At 37.1% G+C, this 24721-nt stretch overlaps 1 protein-coding gene across 1 annotated transcript in view; it reads right to left on the reverse strand.

The window, feature by feature from the left end:
- Nucleotides 1–1786: 1786 nt before the first annotated feature.
- The window catches only part of AQR (aquarius intron-binding spliceosomal factor), a 94323-nt gene continuing 71388 nt past the window's right edge, over nucleotides 1787–24721 (reverse strand). Inside the window, exons 25-35 of the mRNA XM_080807984.1 lie at nucleotides 24280–24415; nucleotides 21978–22187; nucleotides 20255–20392; nucleotides 16244–16315; nucleotides 14976–15163; nucleotides 14157–14328; nucleotides 11782–11952; nucleotides 7937–8022; nucleotides 6444–6618; nucleotides 3732–3845; nucleotides 1787–2544 (exon numbers count right to left, since the gene is read on the reverse strand). Of these exons, the coding sequence (XP_080664110.1) occupies nucleotides 2212–2544; nucleotides 3732–3845; nucleotides 6444–6618; nucleotides 7937–8022; nucleotides 11782–11952; nucleotides 14157–14328; nucleotides 14976–15163; nucleotides 16244–16315; nucleotides 20255–20392; nucleotides 21978–22187; nucleotides 24280–24415 (1795 nt within the window). The 3' untranslated portion in view covers nucleotides 1787–2211. The remainder of the gene's footprint in view (nucleotides 2545–3731; nucleotides 3846–6443; nucleotides 6619–7936; nucleotides 8023–11781; nucleotides 11953–14156; nucleotides 14329–14975; nucleotides 15164–16243; nucleotides 16316–20254; nucleotides 20393–21977; nucleotides 22188–24279; nucleotides 24416–24721) is intronic.

Here is a 24721-nt window from a genome sequence, read left to right on the forward strand (position 1 = left end):
CCATCATTGTCTCTTTTAAAATTTCTTTGAGAAAGGTGAAGGACTTCTGGTTAAATTCTCTTTTTAGTGTGATAGAAAATCAAACAGCAAAGAAAAAAGCAAGTCACTACCGAGACAGAATGATACATAGCATCTGGAAAAATGGTTTACTTAATGAGAAAGCAGAGTAACTGTTTGCTTATTTTAGTTGCAGGTATCATGATTCATACCCTCTAAAGGGTAGAGAGAAAAATTCATCTTTTCCAGGAAACACAGTAATAAGGCTTCTTTCCCTCTCGCTTAAGCTGATACTAGAATACTCACAGATGAAAATAATTCTGAGTGCTCTTCCTCATACAGATGCCCACGACACCTGCTTCCAAATTCTTATCATCAGAGAAATTATGTAACAGACTATCTGGCTCAATCCTTACTCTGGTAACGAGGAGACCAAGGATTCCCAGTCCCGCTTCCTTGGCATGCACTTTCCTTCTGCTGTGTTCTGATGCAGTAGCACACCTTATAATATGAAAGCCTGACTAGTCTTGACCACAGCCTGGTAGAGCTGAGCAAACACTAGTCAGTCAAAAGTGTCATCGACTTGACTTTCTCGGTTTCATCTCCTTCTGAACTCATTCTTTCAAAATGTCAGGAGCAGAGGCATGTCAGCGGCAGTGTGCCGTGCTTGCCTACTTCATTCAAGGTTCCTCGAACATGGTCAAGCCATGGAGGCACCAGTGGGGATACTTTAGGGAAATGCTCCCCACCAGCCACGCTAGCAGACGCTGAAATGGGGAAGAGAAGCAGCGGGCAAGTTCTCCCTACCTTTTTCCTCTTTTTTGGCCGACATGCCCAGGAAACTTTATAAGCAGAGGTCCCCTGTCAGAAAACATCGGTCACACTCGCTGTTAACTTTATCAGTGATTTATCGGTACTTTATCATCACTCTACCGCTCGCTCATTCGTGCTGAGGTCAGTACAACAATCTGAGAACAATGCTTCTCAAACTACAGAGTGCATATAAATCACCTGGGCACTTTGCTGAGGAGATTCAGATTTAAGAGGTCTGGGGGACAGTGCAAACTGCTTCAATTTCAGTGAGCCTCAGTGGATGCTGGTACCTCTGGTCTGCAAACCCCACTTGAGTAGCAAGGTCCTAGTATCTCTGCCCTCCCAAATCTCGAGCACATTTTACCTTAAGGTCTCCTTGTGGCTGCTTATCTATCAAGATAAGCAGATATCTGAGTATAAGATATGATATCTGGGGCGCCTGGGTGGCTCAGTGGGTTAAAGCCTAGGCCTTCGGCTCAGGTCATGATCTCAGGGTCCTGGGATCAAGCCCCACATCGGGCTCTCTGCGCAGCAGGGAGCCTGCTTCCTCCTCTCTCTCTCTCTCTCTGCCTGCCCCTGCCTATTTGTGATCTCCGTCAAGTAAATAAATAAAATCTTAAAAAAAAAAAAAAAAAGGTAAGATATCTGGGGGAGTTAAGTTCACTGACTTTCAGTGCCCGGGTTCTGGATCTTTCTTCTTGCCCAGATGGATTTGCCAGCTTCTTCTTGCTTAGCTGCATGACACATCCTGGCTCAGCCTTACAGCTTGATTTGATGCCATTCTGCCAGCAACTCAAACATCAGGAGCACATGCTAAAATACAGATACCTGGGCTCTAACCGCGAGATTCTGATTCATTCAGTCTAGAGTGGCCCCAAGAATAAACAGACATCCTAGGTGGTTCTAACACATAATGAGACTTTGAGGAAGAAAATACATGTGAAAGGGAGGAAAAAAGGAAACACAACTTGAGTCTCTGATACTATGAGAGAAGAAACAACTTCCTCCCAATTCGAACATTTACTTAAGGGTGTTTAGAGCTAATTTTGGTGTATTCTGTCCTTTTCTTTAGAGAAGTTCACTGAAAATAGAAAGTATGTCTTGTGTATTCTACAGAAAATTCTTTTAATGTAGGTATAATTACAGATACATTCAATTATAAAAACATCAAAGGAATGTCTATTTGCCCTTCTGACTGAACAAATGAAACTGAAGTTATTCACACAGATACAATTTTCTTTTAAATATATCCAAGAAGACAAACACTGAGATTGGTGACCAAAAATTAGGAATGAACACAAATTAGTACCCTAAAAGAGCAGAAGCAAATATAAAATACAGAAAGTAGCTTTAGTTAGACTTTATGAAAGCAATGTCCCCGCAAGAAAGGCCACAGTTGGGCTACTTGGTCTCCTGTGGGGCCGGTGTGACATCCTGAGGGGCATGTGCCTCTGCTGGTATGGCTATAGGTCCTGCCGCAGCAGCAGTGACATCAGATGCAGCAGGGGTGGCTTCTGGATTGCACCTAGCTCCCGTCTGAGTGGGGGTGCTCTCAGTCTGACTGCAGGTGGGCTCATTCAGAGAGGCTGAGGATTCTTGACTGGAGGTGGCATCTGTCAGACTGGATAGGTCAGTTTGAGCAGGATTGGCCTCCTCTTCTGTTTCCAACTCCGCTTCCTGACTTTGAACTTCCTCACCTTCTTCTACCATAGCAGGTGGTAGCTGTAATAAAGTCTAATGAAAGAAAGAAAACATCAATATGAATTAGATGAAAAAAACACTGGCTTACAAAGCTAAGCTCTCACATTACCTTACTAATAGATACTGTTCAATCCAGAGTGCTCTAAAACACTGCTGGTCACTTTATATTACAAACATAACTCTGACGGCAATGGCCTTTTTTTTGCTGACTCCAAAGATCAAAGTATTGTATCTTCAGAGAAGAAAATAATACGAAAACGTATTAACTTTTTTAGCAAATAAATTGGCTGTAACACTTCTGCAAAAACAGTGGCTGATTAGGACTGACTGACACAACTGAAGGGCCAACCTCAGTCAAGGAGATGTGTGAGGGGTGGGGAGGAACAAGCCTTCAGACAAAACCATGGCAGGGCACGAAGCTTCTGTCCACACTCAACCAGAACACTGGAGCAGCTCTACATGTTTAGCCTCCTGTTTAGAATGGCAAAATAAAAAAGGCCACCCATAACACGTGTGGATGAGGATGTGGAGCGACCACAGCTCTCAAACACTGCTGCTGGGAATGTGGTGCAACTACTTGGCAAAATGAGTGGGCACTTTCTTAAAAAGTTGAACACATATTCTCTATTTTTCAGCCATTCTGCTGCTAGGGATTTTACACGCGCCACCCCCACCCCATACAACCCCCACCCCCCCTTACAAAGACTGGGACAAGAATATTCACAGCAGCTTTCTTTGTAACAGCCAAAGGTGGAAAGAACCCAAATGTCCATCAACAGGTCAATGGATACACCTGGTAGGTCCCTATAATGGAATACTATTTGGCAGTAAAGAGGAGCTACAGATTGAGGGTAAGATCCTTGGTTGCCTGCAGAAGTCAGGAAAGGGACTGGTGAAGGATGAGAAGGGTTACCAAGGGGCATGAGGAAACTTCTGGAGATAATGGGTATGTTCACTATCTTGATTGGGGTGATGGTTTCACAGGTATTTACATATGTCAGAACATATTAAATTATATGCTTTAAATATGTGGAATTTATTGTAGGCCAAATTATATCTACACAAAGGTGTTTTAAAACTATGGATGTTACATGAATTAACAACAACCTTGGATGGTTTAGCTGGTTTCCCATGAGGAACTGAGTACTTTAAAGATGTAGTCTGCAAAGGAGTAGATTCTTTGTACAAGAAAAATAAGAATGAATTTTGACAAAACTCACCTGATGATAATGATGTGTGGTCTGTATCAAATGCATGTACATGTTGTATACAAAGTTCGCCATCTGGGGCATGTTCTTTATTACCTGTACTTCGTGAGATGGTCGCTCTCCATTCTAGAAAGCAAAGAGAAAGTTAAGGACAGTGAGAAAGTTGATATGCTAAAAGCGAACATTCCAGATGCCCATGTCTCCATCTTACATACAAGCACTACTAGGGTTTGGAGGACAACAGAACAGTACCAGGACATGTCAGTGTGAGTGAGAGCCCAATAACGACTTCATAAAGAGAAGAGATTCAATTTAAATTTAGCAAAAGGTAGAGACTCAAAGAGAACTAAGAGTTACCACCTTTTAATATCAGGCTGGCAAGTAAGATAAGGAGTTTGGGTCTAGGAACCCATGTGGAAGAGCAAGAGATACAGGATCATTTGAATAGAGAGAAAAGTCAACATGGCCTAAAGCATGGTCTCTAACACCGTGTATGCTCCAAAGGCAATTTTCAAGCTTCCTCAGAAGGAAAACATTAAAACTACTTTTCCTATTTATGTTTCTTTAAAAATAAGCTAACATTACTATTATTTAATACACGGACTGTTAGTCATGAGGGTTGATATTCAAAAGGTTTCTTGTTTTTTTTTTAAACTAATAAAATGCATGGTCAAATAGTAAAGTCCAAACTTTGTGGTATGTTTCAGAACTGTCTGGGGCAGACTGCTAACTTGTGGAGGTGTGTGGCCAGCTGCCGGGGCCTGGAATTCAGTAGGTCTGCCGGAGAACGGCGGGCTGCTGCTGCAGTGGTTTCTGACAACCACCAGCGCAGGTAAAGTGGTAAAGCAAATGAAGATGGTAAACAATCTGCACTTCTCCCTAAACTATCCTAGAATAAAGATGAACACATCTCCTATTTATAGTCATTACAAAATGTTTATAAAGTCTCACCCTTTCTTACCATAGACGCAGTTCAGAAAACCATAAAGGTAAAAAAACTTCTATCAAGAAAAAGGGCTTTTACCATAAAGTAACAAATCAGCACACATAACATTAGCAACAGTGAGTGTATTAAATTGTATTTCTCAGAATTAAGCAGGATGGCAGTATTACATGTAGGCAGGTATTCTTCTGATAGCAGTCACTTTCTGCGAGGGTCACACTTGAGTGCAAAGACAGCACTGCTATTACAACTACGAAACACGGCCTTCACAACATGGGAGGTTCTGTGTGTGTTTGCGTATTTTCCTGGGGCTCTGCTAGGAGCTGCCTCTTCTGAGACGCAGTGCTAGCTGTGTGGCCCTCTCTGCCTCCAACACCAGTCTCTTGAGCAGAAGAGAGGGAGCTGCTCCTAGCCCTTAGCACCCCAGGTGTCGGGTAAAGCACTGGCTTTCAAGCCTTCTGTTCATTGGCACTCCCTGACCTCCATGTGCCCCCAGACACGTCCCTGCGGCCACCGCATAAGAAGGCTGTGCCTCAGACCTTGTGTTAGGAACCTGCTTGTGTAATAATCAGCCCACAAAAGATTGAGAAACACAGGGCTACAGGACCATGTCCAGACCTCAGAGGCTGACACTCAAGGCTTCACAGGGCCCCACCCCATCATATCATTCCACCCATATCCCTCTATTCCTGTAGAGAGGCACTTCCAAGGAAAAAAAAAGTTTAAAAAAATGTACTCAGCCTTATTATAAAACAAACACATAATTTCATCTTTTTCTTCAGAGGGAGGGAAAGAAGTGTACTGTGAACATTTAAAACAGCTTTATTGGGGGAAATTGGAGGGGGAGATGAATCATGAGAGACTGTGGACTCTGAGGAACTAACTCAGGGTTTTGGAGGGGAGGGGGATGGGAGGGGAGGTTGGGTGAGCCTGGTGGTGGGTATTAAGGAGGGCACGTATTGCATGGAGCACTGGGTATGGTGCGAAAACAATGAATTCTGGAACACTAAAAAGAAATTTAAAAAAAAAAGTAAAAAATTAAAAAAAAAAAAGCTCTATTTAAAATCTAAATGCACCTCTAAGACAGTGCATTAAATGAAAAATGCAAAGCCCCAAAGTCACAACCTAAAGATTAGCATGCTAACCTTTATGAAAGAAAGAAAATATAAGAAAATAAGTATTTGCTTCTTTATGCAAAAGAAATATAGGAAGGATAAACCAGAAACTAAAGGGCCTGGGGTAGAGGGTGAGAAAGGGGAGCAAGGAGGACAGTTGGGAAAGGGTACAAGGATAAGGAGGGAGGGGAGTGGCACTTCTGAGTAGGTCCTTTGTTGCTGTTCCCTCCTAAGTCCTCCAAAGTGTAGGTTTCTTCAGGGTTCTCTAACAGGTAAGCCATTTATTACTCTGTCATCAATTAGTTAAGTTCTCCCTAAAAAGCTGAACAGAGGCAGTAAAGTACATGGATTCTGGAGTCACACTGCCTGAGTTTTAAAATCTTGGATTCTCCATCTATGAGATGCATGACCAAACTACTTAACTTTGCTAATCCTGTTTCCTCATACATAAAATGGGATTAATAAGGAAGAGCTAATTGCCTGATACATAGTGAGTCTTCAATAAACGTTAGCATGTACTATTATTTTACACAGAAAATCTAATTCAGTTCCACAGTGTAGGGAGTGCTCTAAACCACTGATGGGATGATCTACGCAATGCTGTTTCTAGCTACTGTGATCACCTACTGGAGAGTGCTGCTCTATACAATGAAGAAAGAGGCCTACCTTTCTACTGGTTGGGAAAGGTTCTGTCGGAATAATATGCAAATGAAGTGGACGGGCAGTAAGCTGGCTGAAAGCTGGAGTTAGTTCAAAACAGTTCTGGAAGAGGGATACTCTTGCGAAGATATATAGTCCAAGTCTGGCTCTAGACATGGCCACGACTAAGCGACGGACATCCCTTTGGGAAACAAAATTAGTTAGCACAGTTCAAGATTAGTAACATTTGTATGCAGCTTTTCTTCTTCCCTTTTTTTTTTTTTAACTTATTTTACTAAATATCCCTGTTAAGCTATGGCAATAAAAAGTTAGGCATCTTAAAAACTGAAATTCAGAACAAACATTAAGTTAATACCAAGTGATAAGTTAAACCAAGTAAAGTTACTGCTTTATCACTAAACTCTATGTTCATGTTTTTGTTTTTGTGGGAGGAGGGGAATCATGACTAATGCACTGATTTAAAGTAGCTACATTAGAATTATGGAACACGAAGTCAAGTCATTAAGTGTGAAAAAGAAAAAAGCATGACACAGTAAGAAAAAAGATGGGGATGGGACGAGGCATTATTCATATATTCATATATTCATACTGTGAGTTTTGGAGATTTTAATTATGTAAATCATAATGATGCCCCATTCAAACAGCAGCTATAAATCTTAATGCGAAAAAGGAAATGCTTTTTAGAAAAGTTTGTCTCCAAATACATGTTTGGTAAGTAAGCAAAATAAACTATTTTAGAATGCAATAGTTTTGAAACAATTTCTCAAAACATTACATCTTTGTTTACTCTTATATAAAAGTTATCAGTTTGATGGAACTTGATCACTGAGCTAAGCTCCAAATAGATTTTGACTTAATGACAACATTATGAGAGCTTGGAGAGAGCTTAGAGACTTTTATCTTTATATCTACCAAATAAAATAATAAAACAAATTCTCATTAGTTTTGTTAGTAAGTCGTATGAGATAAAGGTTTATATAAAACTAAACGGCTGCTTTGTAATAAGAAGATATTATTCCCATAAATCTCTAGCACATAAATACATCACAATAAATGATAAAAATAGATTATTGTTCGTTTTGACAGTTCTTAATCCTGGGAGAACAAATGATTCCTTTATCCTCTAACAGTGAAGCCGAAAGACTGCGTGGGAAAAAAAGTCAGAAATCCTGTGCAATGAAAAATGTACTCTGAAGACTCCTTTTACCACCTTACCTTTTTAAATTTCTGACACTGCTTCTGACAAATATAAGATACTAAGATTTTATAATAAAATCCTATCTCTGAGTGTTACTGAAGACTAAAAAGTAAATGTACTAAAATATTTAAGATTGAAAAAATTCAGAAGCAATGACAATAGTTAACTCTACAAAGAATCTGATATTGTTATACTCCAACAAAAAGCTTGCCAAGCCAAATGTTGCCATAACAATTAATAAGAAGTTCAAAACTGAAGCAGATAATAAATTTCAATAATATTAAAAGTTTTCTTTATGTACCTCAGATGGCCCACTGCTCTGGTTCTTACTAGAGAAAGGAGAATATAATCATTCTGTTGACCTTGAAATCTGTCAACAGTTGTCACCTAGGAAGAAAAAATGGGAAATATGGTATATTTTCAAAAGTACAATAAATAAAACTCTAGAGAGAGAATTTAAATAACATTTCAAAAATAAAAGTCTTATCATTAAAACAGTCAACCCGAAAAGGAAACATGATCATATACTTGGAACTGAGAAAACCAGTTAACGAACACAATGAAATAAACCTTAGTAACCAGATTAGGCTATGTTCCTGTTATTACACTTATAGCACTGATCTTTACCTCTGCTGACAACCAAATTACTATCTATAGAATAAACAGTCTTCTCCTACTAGACTGCCCAACATGCTGGACGCAGGGACCTGGTATCCCAGTTTGATGCCCAGCAGTATAACTCAGTATGCTCACTTATTATTTAATATATTCTTAGTTCTCACAGATAGCACCTTCTGACACACAAAAAATAAATAATTTTCATAGGAAAGTTCATGCAGGTTTTAGTCTAATACTGGCACTCAGGCATTTATTTCTTTATCACTAACCCAACAAAAAAAAGTTAAAGTGCTTATCTGCATAAGCTATAATTCACGGTCCATACCTTTAGGAATTTTACAAAACATTTCTTTTCAATCAACTTCACAGAAGTATAATTTACATATAATAAAATGCATTCACTTGAAGTATCTACTTTGATAAATTCTGACAATATATGCTCCTAGGTAAGCACCACAATGAAGATTTCCATTACTTCAGGCCCCTTTGTAGTCAAAACTGTATGCCTAAGCCCTGGGCAAACACTGATCTGCTTTCTGTCACTATAGATTACTTTCTGCCCATCTAAAATTCCTTAAAAATTGAGTCATATACTTTTTTTGCTTGGCTTCTTTCACTTGGCATGTTTTTGAAATTCATCCATGTGTTGTGTCCATTAGAAGTTCATACCTTTTGCCTGTTGAATAGTATTCTAATGAACAATATTCCACATTTGATTATCCATTTACCCATTCATGTCATTTGGGTTGTTTCTGGTTGGGGCTTTTTTGTTTTAAAATTTGATTTCAGTGTAGTCAACATATAGTGTTATTTTAGTTTCAGGTATACAGTACAGTGATTCAGCAATTCTACACATCACCTGATACTTGTCGTGGCGGGTGTACTCCTTAATCCCCATCACCTAGTTCACCCAACCTGCCATACTCCTCCCCATCAGTTTGTTCTCTGTAACTGAGTGTTTCTTAATTTGTCTTTTTGCCCCTCTGGTCATGTTTAATTTTTTAAATTCCACATCAGTGAAATCATATGGCGTTTGTCTTTCTCTGACTTATTTTGCTTAGCATTATACTCTCCAGCTCCATCCATGTTGTTGCAAATGGCAGGATTTCATTTTAAAAGGCTGAATGATATTCCATTGTGTGTGCGTGCATACACACACACACACACACACACACATACATATATATGCACGCACACACAAACACATATCTTACATCTACTTTACTCATTTATCAATCGATGGACACTGCTTCTGTAAGTTGGCTATTGTAGATAATGCTGCTATAAACATAGGGCTGTGTGTACCACTTTGAATTAGTGCTTTTGTATTCTTTGGGTAAATACCCAGTAGTGTGTTTGCTGGGTCATAGAGTAGATCTACTTTTAACTTTTTGAGGAACCACCATACTGTTTTCCACAGTGGCTGTAGCAGTTTGCATTTGGTTTGGGGCTATCTTGAATAAAGCTGCAATTCATAGTATAAGTATTTTTGTGGACATTATGTTTTCACTGCTCTTGAATAAATATCTAGGAGTGAAACTGCTGAACTGTACAGTAAGTGTGTTTAACTTCATGAGAAACTGTCAAGCTGTTTTCCAAAGGTGCTGTACCACTGCACATTCACTAGCATTGTTCCAGATTCAGATTCCAGTTGCTCCACATCCTTGCCAACAACTGGTACACTGTGAATCTTGTCAATTTTAGCCAACCTATTTGGTGTGCAATGTACCTCATTATAGTTTTAATCTGTATTCCCCTGACACAAAGAATGATGGTAAGCACTTTGCATGTGCTTACTGGCCATTCCTATGTCTTCTCATGCGAAGTGACTATTCGTTTGCCAATTCTGTATTGGGCTGTCTTTATTTAACAATGACTGTTACAGGAATTTGTATATTTTGGATTTTAGTCTTTTGCTCTTACGTGGGGATATAATCCCTGGAAATTTCTGTTGCCAACCTGACCATGTGGAGAGCTTGTCTGGGAACTGGGCTCACACACTCAGAATGGCAAAGGAGGAGGATGAAATGAACACCTTGGTCTTTGATACACCATGGAGTCACTCTGTAATCCAGTCCTAGAACCATTTCACTTTTGTCTTCTTGTTACAAGAAGGGGGGGGTGGTGGTGGTGAACTTTCCTTCATTATTTAAGTTTTTCTGTTATAAATAAAAGGACTCAGATACTGAGGTTCTTCTACTTTCAAGCTGTCTCCATTTCAAAGTTACTAGTTTCTCAGTTTCACTTTCTATGTGAAGTATTCAGTATATCCTTGTACTCCTTTCAACTATGTCTCCATTTCTGTTTTTATTTTCTTCCAGCTCATATTTCATCTCTTCCTGAGTTATTAAATTTCTCTGCTTTGTAGCCTTCCCCCACAGAAATGGTTACTTCATTAAGCATTTCAAAATTCACAGCCAAATGTGTATTCAAAGTTTTCATCTGTTCCAGACCAACATGTTTTTGAAGCAAATGTCTTGTCGGTATGTTCTGATGTCCTCCTTTTTTCCCTATATAAATCGAGCTCGTGCTAGGTTCCTTTTTCTACTTCATCACTGAATAAGTGGTTTCTTAGATTAGCTACATGCCAGCTACATGCCTCTGCTACTGTAGAGAAAAGTCTGCTTTTGGGGGAGCATGGCTCCCATGGAGGCTTCTTTGAACCAGTTTGGGACCAGGAAGGCTCCTGCTCACCCCAATTTCACACCCACTGTTCTGTAACAGGAACATGGCTCTTGTGTGTCAGAGTATGCCACTCACCTTCAGAAAGTGTTTCCACTGGTACTTTCAAGACTGGTCCTCTAAATTCTCTTCTTCCTAATTTTCTCCTTGATCTTAGTCCTCTGATTTGTGTCATCTCACTAAAAATGTCATTTGTCCTTCCCTCCTCCCATTTTCCTGCTAGTCTTGGATGATTTCCAAGAAAAAGTGAAAGAGCTTCTATACAGCCATGTTTACAATCAGTCTTAATTTCATCATTAGTAATACAGTTGTTATTCTGAACTTTCAGCCTTTTATTGATATAATCAAGCATCTTACTTGATACTACTCTATATGACACAAAAAATAAAAGTATAAAAAATAATCCTCAGGTCCAAAGGTACTCTACAATCTTCCCTTATTCTCAAGAAAAAATACTCTCCCACACACACCAATAAAACAGTACAAATTATACTTTTGCAAAATAATAAAAAAAAGCTACAATCCTACTTCTACTATAACAGTACATAAATAATGTAATTTCATTATCCTCCATTTTACCAACAAAAAGTTTCAGGATCATTTACTTCTGATTACCATCAACAAAATCTTCAATGTGATAGTTGAGACAGAAGTTCATAGTAAACCAATAACACTGTCAAGACAGGACTGCTAGAGAATTGTTTATAGCTCCTATTATTTTATTTTCTTATGTCTTAAAAGGAGATAGCGAAGAGACAAAGTAGAACAATATAAATAACTCATAATAAAATTTTCCCATCTTGCCAACATGATGAATAACAGAACATATCATATTCACAAAATTACCTTATTTGGTCTTCCAATCAATGGATTGCTTCCACATCGTCTATTGATGATGTCACGAATAAGATGCTTTTGCCCATTATATGTTGTTAGAATACTGATCTTATCAGCAGGATAACCAAGTAAACACATATACATAAAAAGTGCCACCACATATTCTGCTTCTCCAAGATTCTGTAATGTAAAAATGATCAGATTATGCATTTATTTCCTTTTTCAATTTTGCGGAAAGAATGAGTAAGTGGCACAACTGTTCATTTATCACACCTCAAGAAGTGAAGTCAATCAACTTGGACAAGTGAACACCTTTCATAAAACTAAGGAATAATCCTATCCTAGGTTAACACTGATAAATAAAAAGAGTATCTGGTAATTACTTCTCTTTGACACTTATAATATATTAACAACATATGGAATCATCATAAAATAAAAGTTACCAACTTAAAGGCTTAATATTTCTAGGTCCACAACGGTCATAATACAGATCAATAATATTCTGCTGCAGTGTACTGCAACTGTAGGTATGAAAGAAATACTACTACAAAGAAGCAAGGTCACTGACTAAGAAGCCAGTAGAAAATCTAGTCTAATAGCCTATGTATCTAGCTGTACTGCAGGGCACTCTCAATGTTGGGGCAATGGTTTTTTCTTTTTCCTTACACTTCTTAGTATTTTTTGTATTTGTTCTCCCCTTATAAAGAGACCACTTTAAGTGGGAAGAGGATGTGGTCTCAAATTGGTGGGTCTGGCTTATGTTTATGCTTAGCTGAATCTGCAAGTGAGGAAGTGCACACAAGGCTGCTCTGTCCAGTACAGTAGAGACTAAATTAGAAGCATTAGATGAGAGAAGAAAGTAAAACAAGAATATAAAACATAACATGAATCAAAAAAGAAAGACAAGAAGCTGGTTTTCATTTAAAGGCAAAAGTACAATTCAGGAACACCTTCAGAAAAATCATTTATATTCTAGTTCTTGGTTATACTCTCACAGCCTGAGTTACCTCTTTCAGGAGAGGAAAGAAGACAGGAGAGAAAAGAAGCTACATGTGTACGAATTTTTCCACTCTCTACTGATAGCAAACTACCTTTAAGCGTCAGTTCTACTAGTATAGATAAAAAACCAACCAACCAACCAACCTTTTGGTGTATATGCTGCTGGATCTTTTTATGTAGATTATCTGTATGAACTTCCACGTTTTGCTGTACCTCTTTAAAAATAAAATCGGACAGGGCGCTTGGGTGCCTCAGTCTGTTAAGCATCTGACTCTTGATGTCATCTTGGGTCATGATCTCAGGGTTGTAGGATCAAGCCCTGTGTTGGGCTCCATGCTCAGGGGGGAGTCTGCTTAAGATTCTCTCTCTCCCTCTCCCTCTGCAGCCCATACTCCCCTACCCTCACTCTCTCTCTCTCTCAAATAAATAAATAAGTAAATCTTAAAAAAAAAAACAAAAAAAAAAACAAAAAACCAGGACCAGGACCCTATACAATATATTTTACAACCTAGTTTTTTTTTTTTTCATTTAATATAGCATAAACATTTTTCTTGTCAGTAAATGAAGTTATAATGTTATCGTACTTAGTGCCTATTCATTATATGGAATAGGTACTAATGTAATTAACCCCTACTGATAGATACTTTGGTTATTTCTCATTTCTAAAATAATATGCAGTAAAAGAAAAAGATCTGATGGACATTTCAGTATATAAGTCCTTGCAAACTTGCCCGTTTATTTTTTAGGATAAATTCTTCAGAGTGAGGACACTGCTTTTAATACATACTGACAATCTGTTCACCAAATTGCTTTCCTTTTAGCATTGCATGAGTATAAAATTTCCCTAAACCTACTCCACACTGAGTATTATCAGAGGTGAATATACAGTCTAGTGACTTTTACTTGCTACAAATCTTTTTTTTTTGTGAACTGCATATTCTTATCCTTATTGCATTTTTCTGTTGGGGTGTTATTTTAAAAAGTGATTTATAGGAGTTCTGTATATATATATTCAGAATTCAACCCACTGTTAAATCTTGGAAATAAATTTTGATCTCAATCAACATTCTTCTTTATGATTTCTGCTTTTGGTAATGAGCTTAAGACCTTTCTCACCCTAACGTTATCTATTATAAATATATATATACTATATATGTATATATTATCTATTAAATCACTATCTTCTTCTTTCTACTGTGTTTACAGTTTCTCTTCTTTGGTGTACATATCTTGAATCTACCTGAAACAGAATTTTGTGTTGTGTGTGAGGTGGCAACTTAATTTTGTTTTTTCAATGGCTAGTCAAAGGGTTCAACAGCACTGATTTAGGTAGTAATTCAGCTAGTTAATGCAAAATAAACTTAGAAGTTTTACGTTTTTCTTACCTGATAAAAATAAGGATTAGGTTCAGACTCTCCCACTCCTTGAAAATCTTCCACATTGATGAGCTGGAAGTCATAAAGCAAGCCGGCATTTGCTGTACTAAACTCTGGCAAGAGCTGCACGTGGGGAAGGTTTCCCAGATTCTTGTATCTCCAGTTGTAGAGGTTACATAAGCTTTCCAAAGATAAATAGACCCCCAAACAGGAAATATTAGTGACGCAAAATTTGGATTCCTAAGGGGTTGTGTTCTTCCTTTTAATTTTCATGTTTAGCTATTTTGCACTCATCTTTTTAGTAATAATCCTTTTTTAACTTGTCTTCCTGCTTTAAGTAACCAAAGGTCAGCAGACTTGATATTATAGAAATGAAACTATTTGTTTTATGAGGTAAATGCTATCTTTACTCCTTAAAAAAAATCAGGGAAGAGTCTGTAAACTGAGGAATACTTTGAGGTAGTTATGAGAGAGAGCCTATACACTTAATATAAGTAAGAACTGGTGTGTTTTTCTCTTGTTCACCTTTTGTTTTAGATTTCAAAATGATATTAACTGTATATCTCTTGGGGATATGAAGAAAGGGCAAGGGACAGTGAAAAGAAGCTTTGGTTTACAACTCACGTAAATTAATATTAGTGAATTAAGTGTAGGAAATAACTCGATCAGTTCACACCCCATGCACAAGGCAATACAGGTGCTTTCAGATTTGTAGATGGCAGGTTCCTAGACAGCAGGGCATTCTAGAGTCTCTACTGAACATGATATCAAACAGTTGGATCATGGAGCTGGGGGTCCTTAAATAGGGAGTACTTAAGGCTCCTTTACCTTGCCCTGGCTCTTCCTTGAGCGTCAAGATCTACAGTAGGAACTCCAACCCGGACAAAGCGAGTGAAAAGAGATTGCTCCATGTTTGAATACTTCTGAAAGGCCATATTCTTAATGACTGGAGGTAACTGGTGATGATCACCAATCATAATCCAGCGTTTCAGTCGGCTAAAACCATCTTGAGGATTCTAGAAATGAAATGTGAGGAGATGACAAAAATACTCTGATTAATATATTGTCCTGTTAAGTCTCTAACCAATCGCTCAAGAGTCCTGCTATTTAAAAAACAGCTTTACTGGCTTACTAATTCTCATTCACCAGTTTCACAGAGAGGAATCTGGAAAGTTTATAGAATGACTTGTGAACCACAAACAGGTGCCATCACCCTTGTCACTGACAGTGGGTGAGGGAGGGTGGAGGGATTGAGAAGGCGAGCATGGAATTACCCTACTTTAACAGGTGGGGCAAGCCAAGGGAGGCTCAGGTCAGAATTGGGCAAACGGTGCACAGAAAGAAAAAGATACCCAAGCATGGAAATGGACAGATATCAAAGTAGATACTCTATATTACAATTATGCCAAGAGCCAGACTGAAAATCTCCAAAGCAGTAAAAATTATGTCTTTAATTTCCCACACTACTACTTCGATTTACTACTTTTATACATCTTATTCCTTGAAACATACCCTGATAAAACACATTCCAAGTTCCAAATAAGGTGGCTTATAAAACAACTTTTAGAACCCAATTTATCTATAAATTAAAGCAGTCTCTATTCTTAAACTGGGAATTCCACATTTTGTTTTTAATTCTTCCATAGTAAAGACTATTGTACAATAAAAAACGTTCTTAAACATCGCCATTTCGCTCAGAAAAATTAAGGCATAAAATAAAGAAAAGCAATGTACTCAGTGAACATCAAAAACAAGTCTAGAAACAACTCTAACAAAGGAAGAGAAAAAAATAGCTCATCTACCCTCCAGACGGCGTAACAATGTAATTTTCTTGATTAAAATTACTAAGTCTTTTCAAAACTTAAAGATAAACTATGAATTTTTAAATAGTACTCCCGGAAACAAAACAAACTACTAAATAACCAGTGAACAGATTAAAGGACGTTTATAGGCTTAAAATAGAATAGCAAACATAATGAAGTTAAAGAGAATATGTAATTACGACAATTAGCACCCCAAAACTGTGTAGCTTTTTGACACTGTCCCCCGGAATTCTTCAAACTCTACTTTCTTTGTCTCAGATCTCCATTTCTTACCTGTAGAAGAAGAGGTATAAAAGTTTCTATCTCCAGAATCTGAGCAGCCTCTTCCATTAAAATGTTGTCATACTGAGAGATGGAGAAAAAGGAAAGCTTGTCAAAAAGACAGCCTGAAAGCCAAAAAACTACCACCATAACTATAACAACTATCCAAAGAAACCCCAAATAATTTCAGATAAAAATATCATACAAATTATTCAAACAGAAAGTTCATGATTTTTTTATCATGATGCCCCTGCTTTTCTAGTTCAAGTCTGTGACCTCAGGGAAGCCCCCGAATATACAATTTTACCTTGAAGAGATCCTACATAACATTTCTTGCATTGCATATCAATTTAGTTATTTTCAGTTCAGTTCATTAAGTTCTACATAAGCAAGAATGAATTTACGATTATATATGAGGTCATTTCCATTGGTATTCTTACCCCAGGTAGTATTTTGGGGTATTTTTTTTTCCCCTTATGACTCCTACCCAGCACTTGACAATCTACCACTGTTTTACCCCTGGCATTCGATGTGTCATCAAAGCATGCAATTTTATTTCAGAACTCTCTCACCATTTCTACTACTAAATTCTAAGCCACCACTCTGACTACTGCCAGAAATCTCTTTTACTAGCTCCTCCCTGGCTTGCCTCTCCTAAACCACTGATACAATAGGCATCAGATCAACTGGTTTCAAACCCTTCACTGGCTTCCAATTATCTTAGGAAAAAGAGCCTTGAACAAGGCCTATAATAGCTGTATTAATCAGGCCTATATTCAATTTGACCCACCTTCCTCTCCTCCCTTAAATGCCACCTTACTCCTTACTAATTAAGCTTCAACACGTTGACATACTTCATTTTCTTAGAAATGGCAAAACCATTCTGGCCTTAGGCGCTCTACAATACCATTCACTCTTCATTTTTTGTCTGTTTGGCTCTTCCTCATTCTTAAAGTACCTGCTTAAAACCCACTTTATCCATGTCTTCTCTGACCTCCCAGGCTAAACATGATTTCACAGAACTGTCTTCCTTTGTCTCACAGGACATTACAATTTGTAATTCTATCTGTATATTTACTTGTTTGATGCCTGCATCCTTCCACTATCCCAGCTTCCAGTAACATCAGGCACTGCACATTTATAAAATAATAAAAAATCAAGTCTTTCTCCAACATTAAGAAATTTCATTCTTTTTTGATGATTACTGCTCTCCCATCTGCTCAATTCTCTTTTAGATCTATTCTCAACATGTTTTCCTTCCCCTCCACTTCTAATTCTGTTTGTTACTTAGTGTGACATCCTCTTCCTTGTCTTATTGGTAAAATACCTTCTTTGAGAATCTCACTAAATACAAATTACAGTTCCTCTGTTTTGTGTTTTTGAAGTTTTCTCCTCTTATTTTGTTTCCTTGGAAGGTAGAAGGTAGGAGCATATTTACTCTTTATGCTTAATTAACTCTATCTTTTATTTATTGCATTATGATTTTTTTTTTCAATTTCAGCCATCCTGCCAGGGTGCCCTATTAACTCTGTTTTTAAATGAATTGTTTACATATACTGTAATTTCTGCGCTACTCATTTTCACCAAACTATGCTTGTATTTGTTTGTCTAAGACAAGTAGCTCACATGAATTTCAACTGGACATCCAATGATGAAAGTTAAGGTTCAATTCTGTGCTGTTTCTTATTGAACATACCTAAAGGTATGTGGATAGGTATCTTCTCTAGCTCTATCTGATGCTGAATTTCCCTATTACAGGTATTAATTAGGTCATCCTGGTGGAAGCTTAGGAGGAGGAGTTCTAAGATCCACATTTTCTCACAAGTCCCTGTGTGGACTCAGAGGATAATAGACATGATACGCAAAACAGAGTGGGAGCAGCTCAAGATGGTTTCAAGAGCCTGCTTTCTGAAAAGCAACTCTGAAAATCTAATGCAAATTAACTTACAAAAAATGTATGTATAGATTCCGCTTTTTAAAAGGCAATTTTCATCACAAAGCAAAATTATGAAATAACCATACTGGGCATATTAAGGAACAAAAAGAGCACATGACTGTGCATGCATGTCTCCCTGGGGATGGCACAGGGTCAAAAGACAATGTCAAAAAAGCAGATTGATTGATTTGATTGATTTTATAAAGATTTTATTTATTTATTTGACAAAGAGAGAGAGAGAGAGAGAGCGTGCATAAGCAGGGTGAGCGGCAGGCAGAGGGAGAAGCAGGCTTCCTGCTGTGCAGGGAGCATGGCTCAATCCTAGGACCCTGGGATTATGACCGGAGCTTAAGACAGACGCTTAACCGACTGTGCCACCCGGGCACCCCTAAATGCAAATTTAACATTCTTTATTGATACAGATAAAAAGAACACAGAAAATACTAAGAGTTGAAAGAATGGCTGATCAGGGGAGTAGGGGACTGACCTTTCTCCAGGTGAAGTAGCTCTACAAGTTTATTAAATGCTTAAACCAGATATAGGGGAAGTTTGACAAAAATAAAACCTCAAAATTAAAAATATAAAAGATCTAAGGACTACTATCAGCGCTTATGCTATCTATGTATGTATAGCACCATGTAAGCAAATGATTAATGAAAGTTTGATAAGGTACAAGTAATTTTTTTTTAAGAATACTCATGTGAGGAGTGCCTGGGCGGCTCAGCTGGTTGGGCAACTGCCTTTGGCTCAGGTCATGATCCTGGAGTCTCAGGATTGAGTACCACATAGGGCTCCCTGCTTGGCAGGGAGTCTGCTCTCCCTCTGACCTCTCCCCTCTCACGCTCTCTCTCTTGCTCTCTCTCTCAAATAAATAAAGTCTTAAAAAAAAATATGCATGTGAAAAAGCTGCACATCATAAAATGTTAATTATGATTGTATCATTTCCCGTATTAAACTGATATGATTTAATATCAAATACAAAGCATATTTTCTATGTTAGTCCCAAGAACAAAATATTTAGGTGAAAATTCTCACTAATAATTTGCAAAAGGGTAATTCACACCACTAACATAAGTTCACAGTACGTTTTAATAAAATTATTGTGCTTGTGCTAACTTTGCAGCTAAGGAACCTTCAATCTAAGATAGCAACTATTTTATCGCCTTGAATTTATTTAGCACTTATCCTCCAGTGAGCTCACATTTAAAAATTGTCAGTCACTTTCATTAACAACAAATGCTTAATGTTAACTCTGAATTCAAACCAGTACACAAACCCTATTTTAAACAACAGATAAACCAACTGCAGCGAAGTTAAATGATTTTGCATTGAAGTCAGAGTTTAGGCCAGTATCACTAGCCAGTATCACTAGTTATAAAGAGCCTGCAAATTCAAATTTACTGCTTATTTATTACATTCCATTTTAAACAAGTCATAGGTTATCAGACTATGGTGCCCATTAGCTCTTGTGTCTTTTTCATATGATGTAATCATTTTACTATCTCATCTACAGTCTTATAAATAAGAGTATTCCATATTCTCATATGGAACGCTTTCCATCTACTGAATGAACAGATTAGTGGGAGTGGATGTGTATTTAAAACATGAACAATGTAAGCATATAAATGTCTAATAGGTGAAAAACACTGTCAAAATTTTTAAATAGTTTTTAGTTACATTTGGAGATCTTTTTAACACAGTGAAAAATCAATTTACCTTAACAAATATTAGAATTTGTTTAGACAGTCAGTCATATGGTTATGTTATTTAATGGACATATAACTGATAAACAGACTCAGAAAAATCAGATTTAGAGTTCACTAATCATATAAACATCAGAGATTACCATCACTTTCAGAAAAGACATTTTTAAGTAATTACAAATGTGAACTTGAGTAAGAGGTAAGCCAGTCTTCAAGGGAAATGGCCTTGGTAAAGGAAAGGAAAGGAAAAGAAAAGGAAAGGAAAATTTAAATAATAAAATAAAAATTAAAAAAAAAAAAAAGGAAAGGAAAGAAAAGGAAAGGAAAGAGAAATCTAATAGCTGAACAGCTGATCAATTGAGGAACGAAACTCTAAGTCCCCACCTTGAAACCTAGCTTGACTAAATCATGTCGCTTTAAGGCAGCATGAGTACATGTCATAGCAATGATTTTGGCTTCTTTCACCAGAAGGTATTTAGATCTGTCCAGTCCACTTCGGAGCAGTTCAGAAGCTCTGAATTCCTATGGGAGTGGGGGTCAGGGAGAGAGTATTTTAGGAAAAGAAACATGTTTCATGCATACATTCACATAATCCAGTTTATCAGATTTAATTCCTGATTAATTAATATATCATAAACTAAGCCTAATGAATCACAATTCTGCTCATTATTAATTAGGTACTAATTGAGTTCATATAATAACTGACACTCAAGCTATAATTTGGACCATTTTTTTGTATAAGGTAAAATACTGACAGTTATTAACAAGAATACAGAATAAAATATCTATCACCACAGTATCTACTCAAGGTCCCTCCACAAAAACAGAAACTTTTTCAAGTATTCATAACAAAGGAAATTTAATGCAGGGGGGTCTGGTTTCACAGGTGACAAAGGAGCACAAAAGCCAGCCAGGGAATGAATGGTTGAGGCAACCCAGAGATTATCAATAGAAGGAAGTTTGACCATTCCTGGGCTAGAACAGATAAGAGAAGGAGGCAGTGTTTTCAGAGCCCAGGGACTGGGGCACCAGAACAAGCTACAACAACAATCATAGCAAGCCAGGCCAACAAAAACTGGGGCCATGAAAGAGATGAAACCCAAGACAACTGGTGGAGAAATATCCTAGCTTCTCTATTCCTGTCACATTTTTATTAGCTAAACCCAGCCAGAAGTCAGCTAATATGGGAGGCCAGGAAATTAAACCTCCAAGGATCAGCCCCACCTCTGACCATGGCCCAGGATCCCCACAGAGCAGGGTAAAATGATGGACAACAGAGATTAAGTGAGGAGCAAACAAGCCTAAGCAGAGTACCTAATATCAAGTGTTAAAAATTCTGAACATTATGTCATACTTTAGATATTTTTAACATTTTTGTTTTCTAAATAATTAAAACATGACAGATACAGGAGAAGTAGTCTGTTGAAATCTCTCCCTACCCATCCCCAAACAACTACTATTATGAACTAAATGCTCTTATTCTTTTACTTTGTTTATATAATCATAAACATACTCTAATGTTGTTTTGTAGGTTCTAAAATTTTATTTATTATTATACTATATATTTATTATTCTGTACCTACATCTATCCACCTACCCCCTACCTAAACCACACATCAATATTTACTGAACATATACTATGTGAAGTAGAGATATCATCTTATCTAAAAGGTACAAAGACAAAACAGATAAGGTCATTGCCCCTCTTACCTGGAATAATCCTAAATCACCTTACTGAGGAATCTGAGCCTCAAGGTGATCCCTTTATGAGGCTGCTATAGTCCTCCAATGATGTTTTCCATCATTTGGAAGTGGCATTCTCAGATTCCAATTCAAAGAAACACTGTGGAATCTCTTGAGGGAAGCATTCCTTTCTTAAATGCTAAGGCTTTTATATCAGAAAAGTCAGAACAATGGGGATTGAATTCAAACCTTAATTTTTACTCAGTTCTTGAACTAAAACTATAAATGTTTTCAATAATCTCACTTAAAAGTAACAATCTGGTTTGTAATGTGAATATTCTATTTTACCTCATTAAAAACAAAAAAACCCAACTAACCTTAAAGCTTTTAAAGGCAAGTTAAAGAAAACTCTGAGAATCCTTACCTCGAGCTGAGTGAAGATTTTCTTAATATGCCTGAAACATCCTTCAGCAATTTCCATGTCTTCTTCGTAAGATCGGCCTTTAAAAATGGGTTGAGGGGCATTTGCAAAGTATTCATGAAAAGGGAAGAAAGTGGAGACTTCTGTAACATCTGGCAGCGTACTACCTTTATTTTTCACTTTGCTGATATATTCTTCCCAACGAGACATGACCTATGAAACAAAGGGACTTGAGATTAGATTTCTTAGTTAATTATTATGTCTTAAATGATAAAATAAAAAAGAAATCCAGTAAAAATAAGACCTACTAAGTAAAGGGAAAGAAAAAGAAAAGCAATCCCTGACCTAACGGGACTTATTTCTTACCCGAGTCACTGACAGATTGCCTTTTAATAAGTGACTTTTAAGATTATTGAACAAAGGCTCTTTAATCAAAACCAGAGAAATTAGGGGTGACTGGGTGACTCAGTTGGTTAGACGTCCAACTCTTGGTTTCAGCTCAGGTCATGATCTCAGCGTTGTGAGATCCAGTTGGGCTCTGCACTGGGTATGAACCCCACTTAAGATTTTCTCTCTTCCTCTGCCTCGCTTCCCCACACTGCCCACCATGCTCTCTCTCTCAAAAGAAAAAATATATGTCTCTATATAAAGACAAATAAAAATATAATTTATGAATATATATAAACCAGAAAGAACCTCAGGATCACCTATGGGACTTTACCTCAGACATTTCAGATTCTCCACATATACTCAAAACAGTATTACTGATGCTTAAACAACAAACAAAAAACCTCAATTCTCTGGACAAAGAAATTCTGATATTTTTTTCATTATCACAGTTTTTCTCCATATACGTTAAATCTTACTTTAGCAGCATTTTCGTAAACGCCAACCCTTCTCCTAGACCTTTATGATTTTTCCAATTCTCTTTGGTATATTTACAAAGCACTTCTGTTAAACTGAGTATATATTTGAAAGCTCATTTTATGACTTTTGTGATGTAGTTATCCTGGTACATTTTACTATGCCTCTACCATGTGGTTCCTGCTTAATCTCAATTCTGGTAATTCTCCCAGTCAGGGTTTCTCCAAGTGTGGTTCTTAGGCAGAACACCTAAATAAAGATGTAGATGATTCCTGGATGCCACCTCCTCCTGAAAGAGAATCTCTGGGGACAGAACTTGACAATTTCCTTTTAAAATAACTTTCCCAGTGTGATTCTTACATGTTGAAAATTGTTGATCTGTACCGTGAGGCTCCAAGTTCGTTTTTCTCAAATCGATTACTTAAGCCTCCACAAATTTTTAGATTATTTCTCCTGCTTTTAAAGGTAGTTTTCACTGAGAGCCTAGTGATTTTGATTTTGTGCCAAATACACATTTAGGCATGATATTATCCATTATTTGAAGTTCTAAACTGCCTGAGTCCAATGCAGGCTACTTTGTAAGATGATGTTTATGTTCTCTGTGTCATAAGAAACCATGAAATCTGATCATTTTGAATGGACTGACCTGTTCTGTGTATCTACTTATGAACATACACCTATTCTTTATTTTTATTCTTTTATTTTTATCCTTTTGTATTCTTTCTTATACATTTTTAAATTTCAGTGTTATAATTGGGATTTAAAATATACAAATAGTATGAGTACAAAGAGAACAAAGTTACATAAAATTCTCCATTATATGATTATGCCTTAAGCTGCTTAAAATTATTAGTAAACCAAATGACTATTAAGGTTTATTTTTGTTCAAATATTTAGTTTCCCACTTCTCAATGATTTTCACACCTAAAAAATTAACCCTAACCAAAGCAAAAGCACACCTCTAAACTGAAGTCAAAAGAATTTTTAACTACTTTGAAATCAGTTCTAAAACATAACTTATTTTTAGAAATTTGAAAGGAGAGTTATGTTTCTCTTCATTAGCTGATTAATATGAATAGAAGTAGGTTACAGAATGGTACTTTGTTACCACTGGGTAGCTAGCATATTTAGTTATATTTCTACAGTAATGAAAACAAAGAGAGAGACTAGAAAAGTTGTCAGTAGCAAGAAAGAAAAAGGAAAAAAATTTAAAAAGTAGCAATACTGGCCTTTCAGTGAATGAGTCATCAAGAGAAGCTATTTAGATAAGAAAGTAAAAGATAATAGGAAATACAAACATTTAATAATCACAGATATAGCTCTGGCAACAGCACACATTTTAAACTACTCAACAAAAAAACAGGCTTTCAGGAGAATTTCAAGAACCCATCTCAGTGTTCAACTGAAGACCATATGATTTAAAAACTCTTAAATCTCTTACCTGATATAAGAAGAAATAGCCTGCAGTTTCACAAGTATATGAAGCATCTCCAGGAACCCCTAGACTCTTTTGTAATCGTTTAACTTCTTCTAAAAGTTCTATTCTTCGAGCCAGGACATAATTAACTCTTCCATATCTAGACATTTCAATTAAGCAAAAAAGCAAAGTTATGTAATGATGAAACTTACAAGGATACTGTCAGCAAAACATTTAAGAAAATCATAATGGGTCGCCTTAGGTGGTACAGTCAGTTAAGCATCCAACTCTTGGTTTTGGCTCGGGTCATGATCTCGGGATTGTGGGACTGAGGCCCTTGCTGGGCTCCATGCTCAGTGCAGAGTCTCCTTGACATTCTCTCTTCTTCTGCCTCCAGCCACTCCCATGCCCCATCTCTCTCTCTCTCTCTCAGATGAATAAATATTTTTAAAAAGACCATAAGAGA

Source organism: Martes martes (assembly GCF_963455335.1).
Source record: "Martes martes genome assembly, chromosome: 7".
Classification (NCBI taxonomy): domain Eukaryota; kingdom Metazoa; phylum Chordata; class Mammalia; order Carnivora; family Mustelidae; genus Martes; species Martes martes.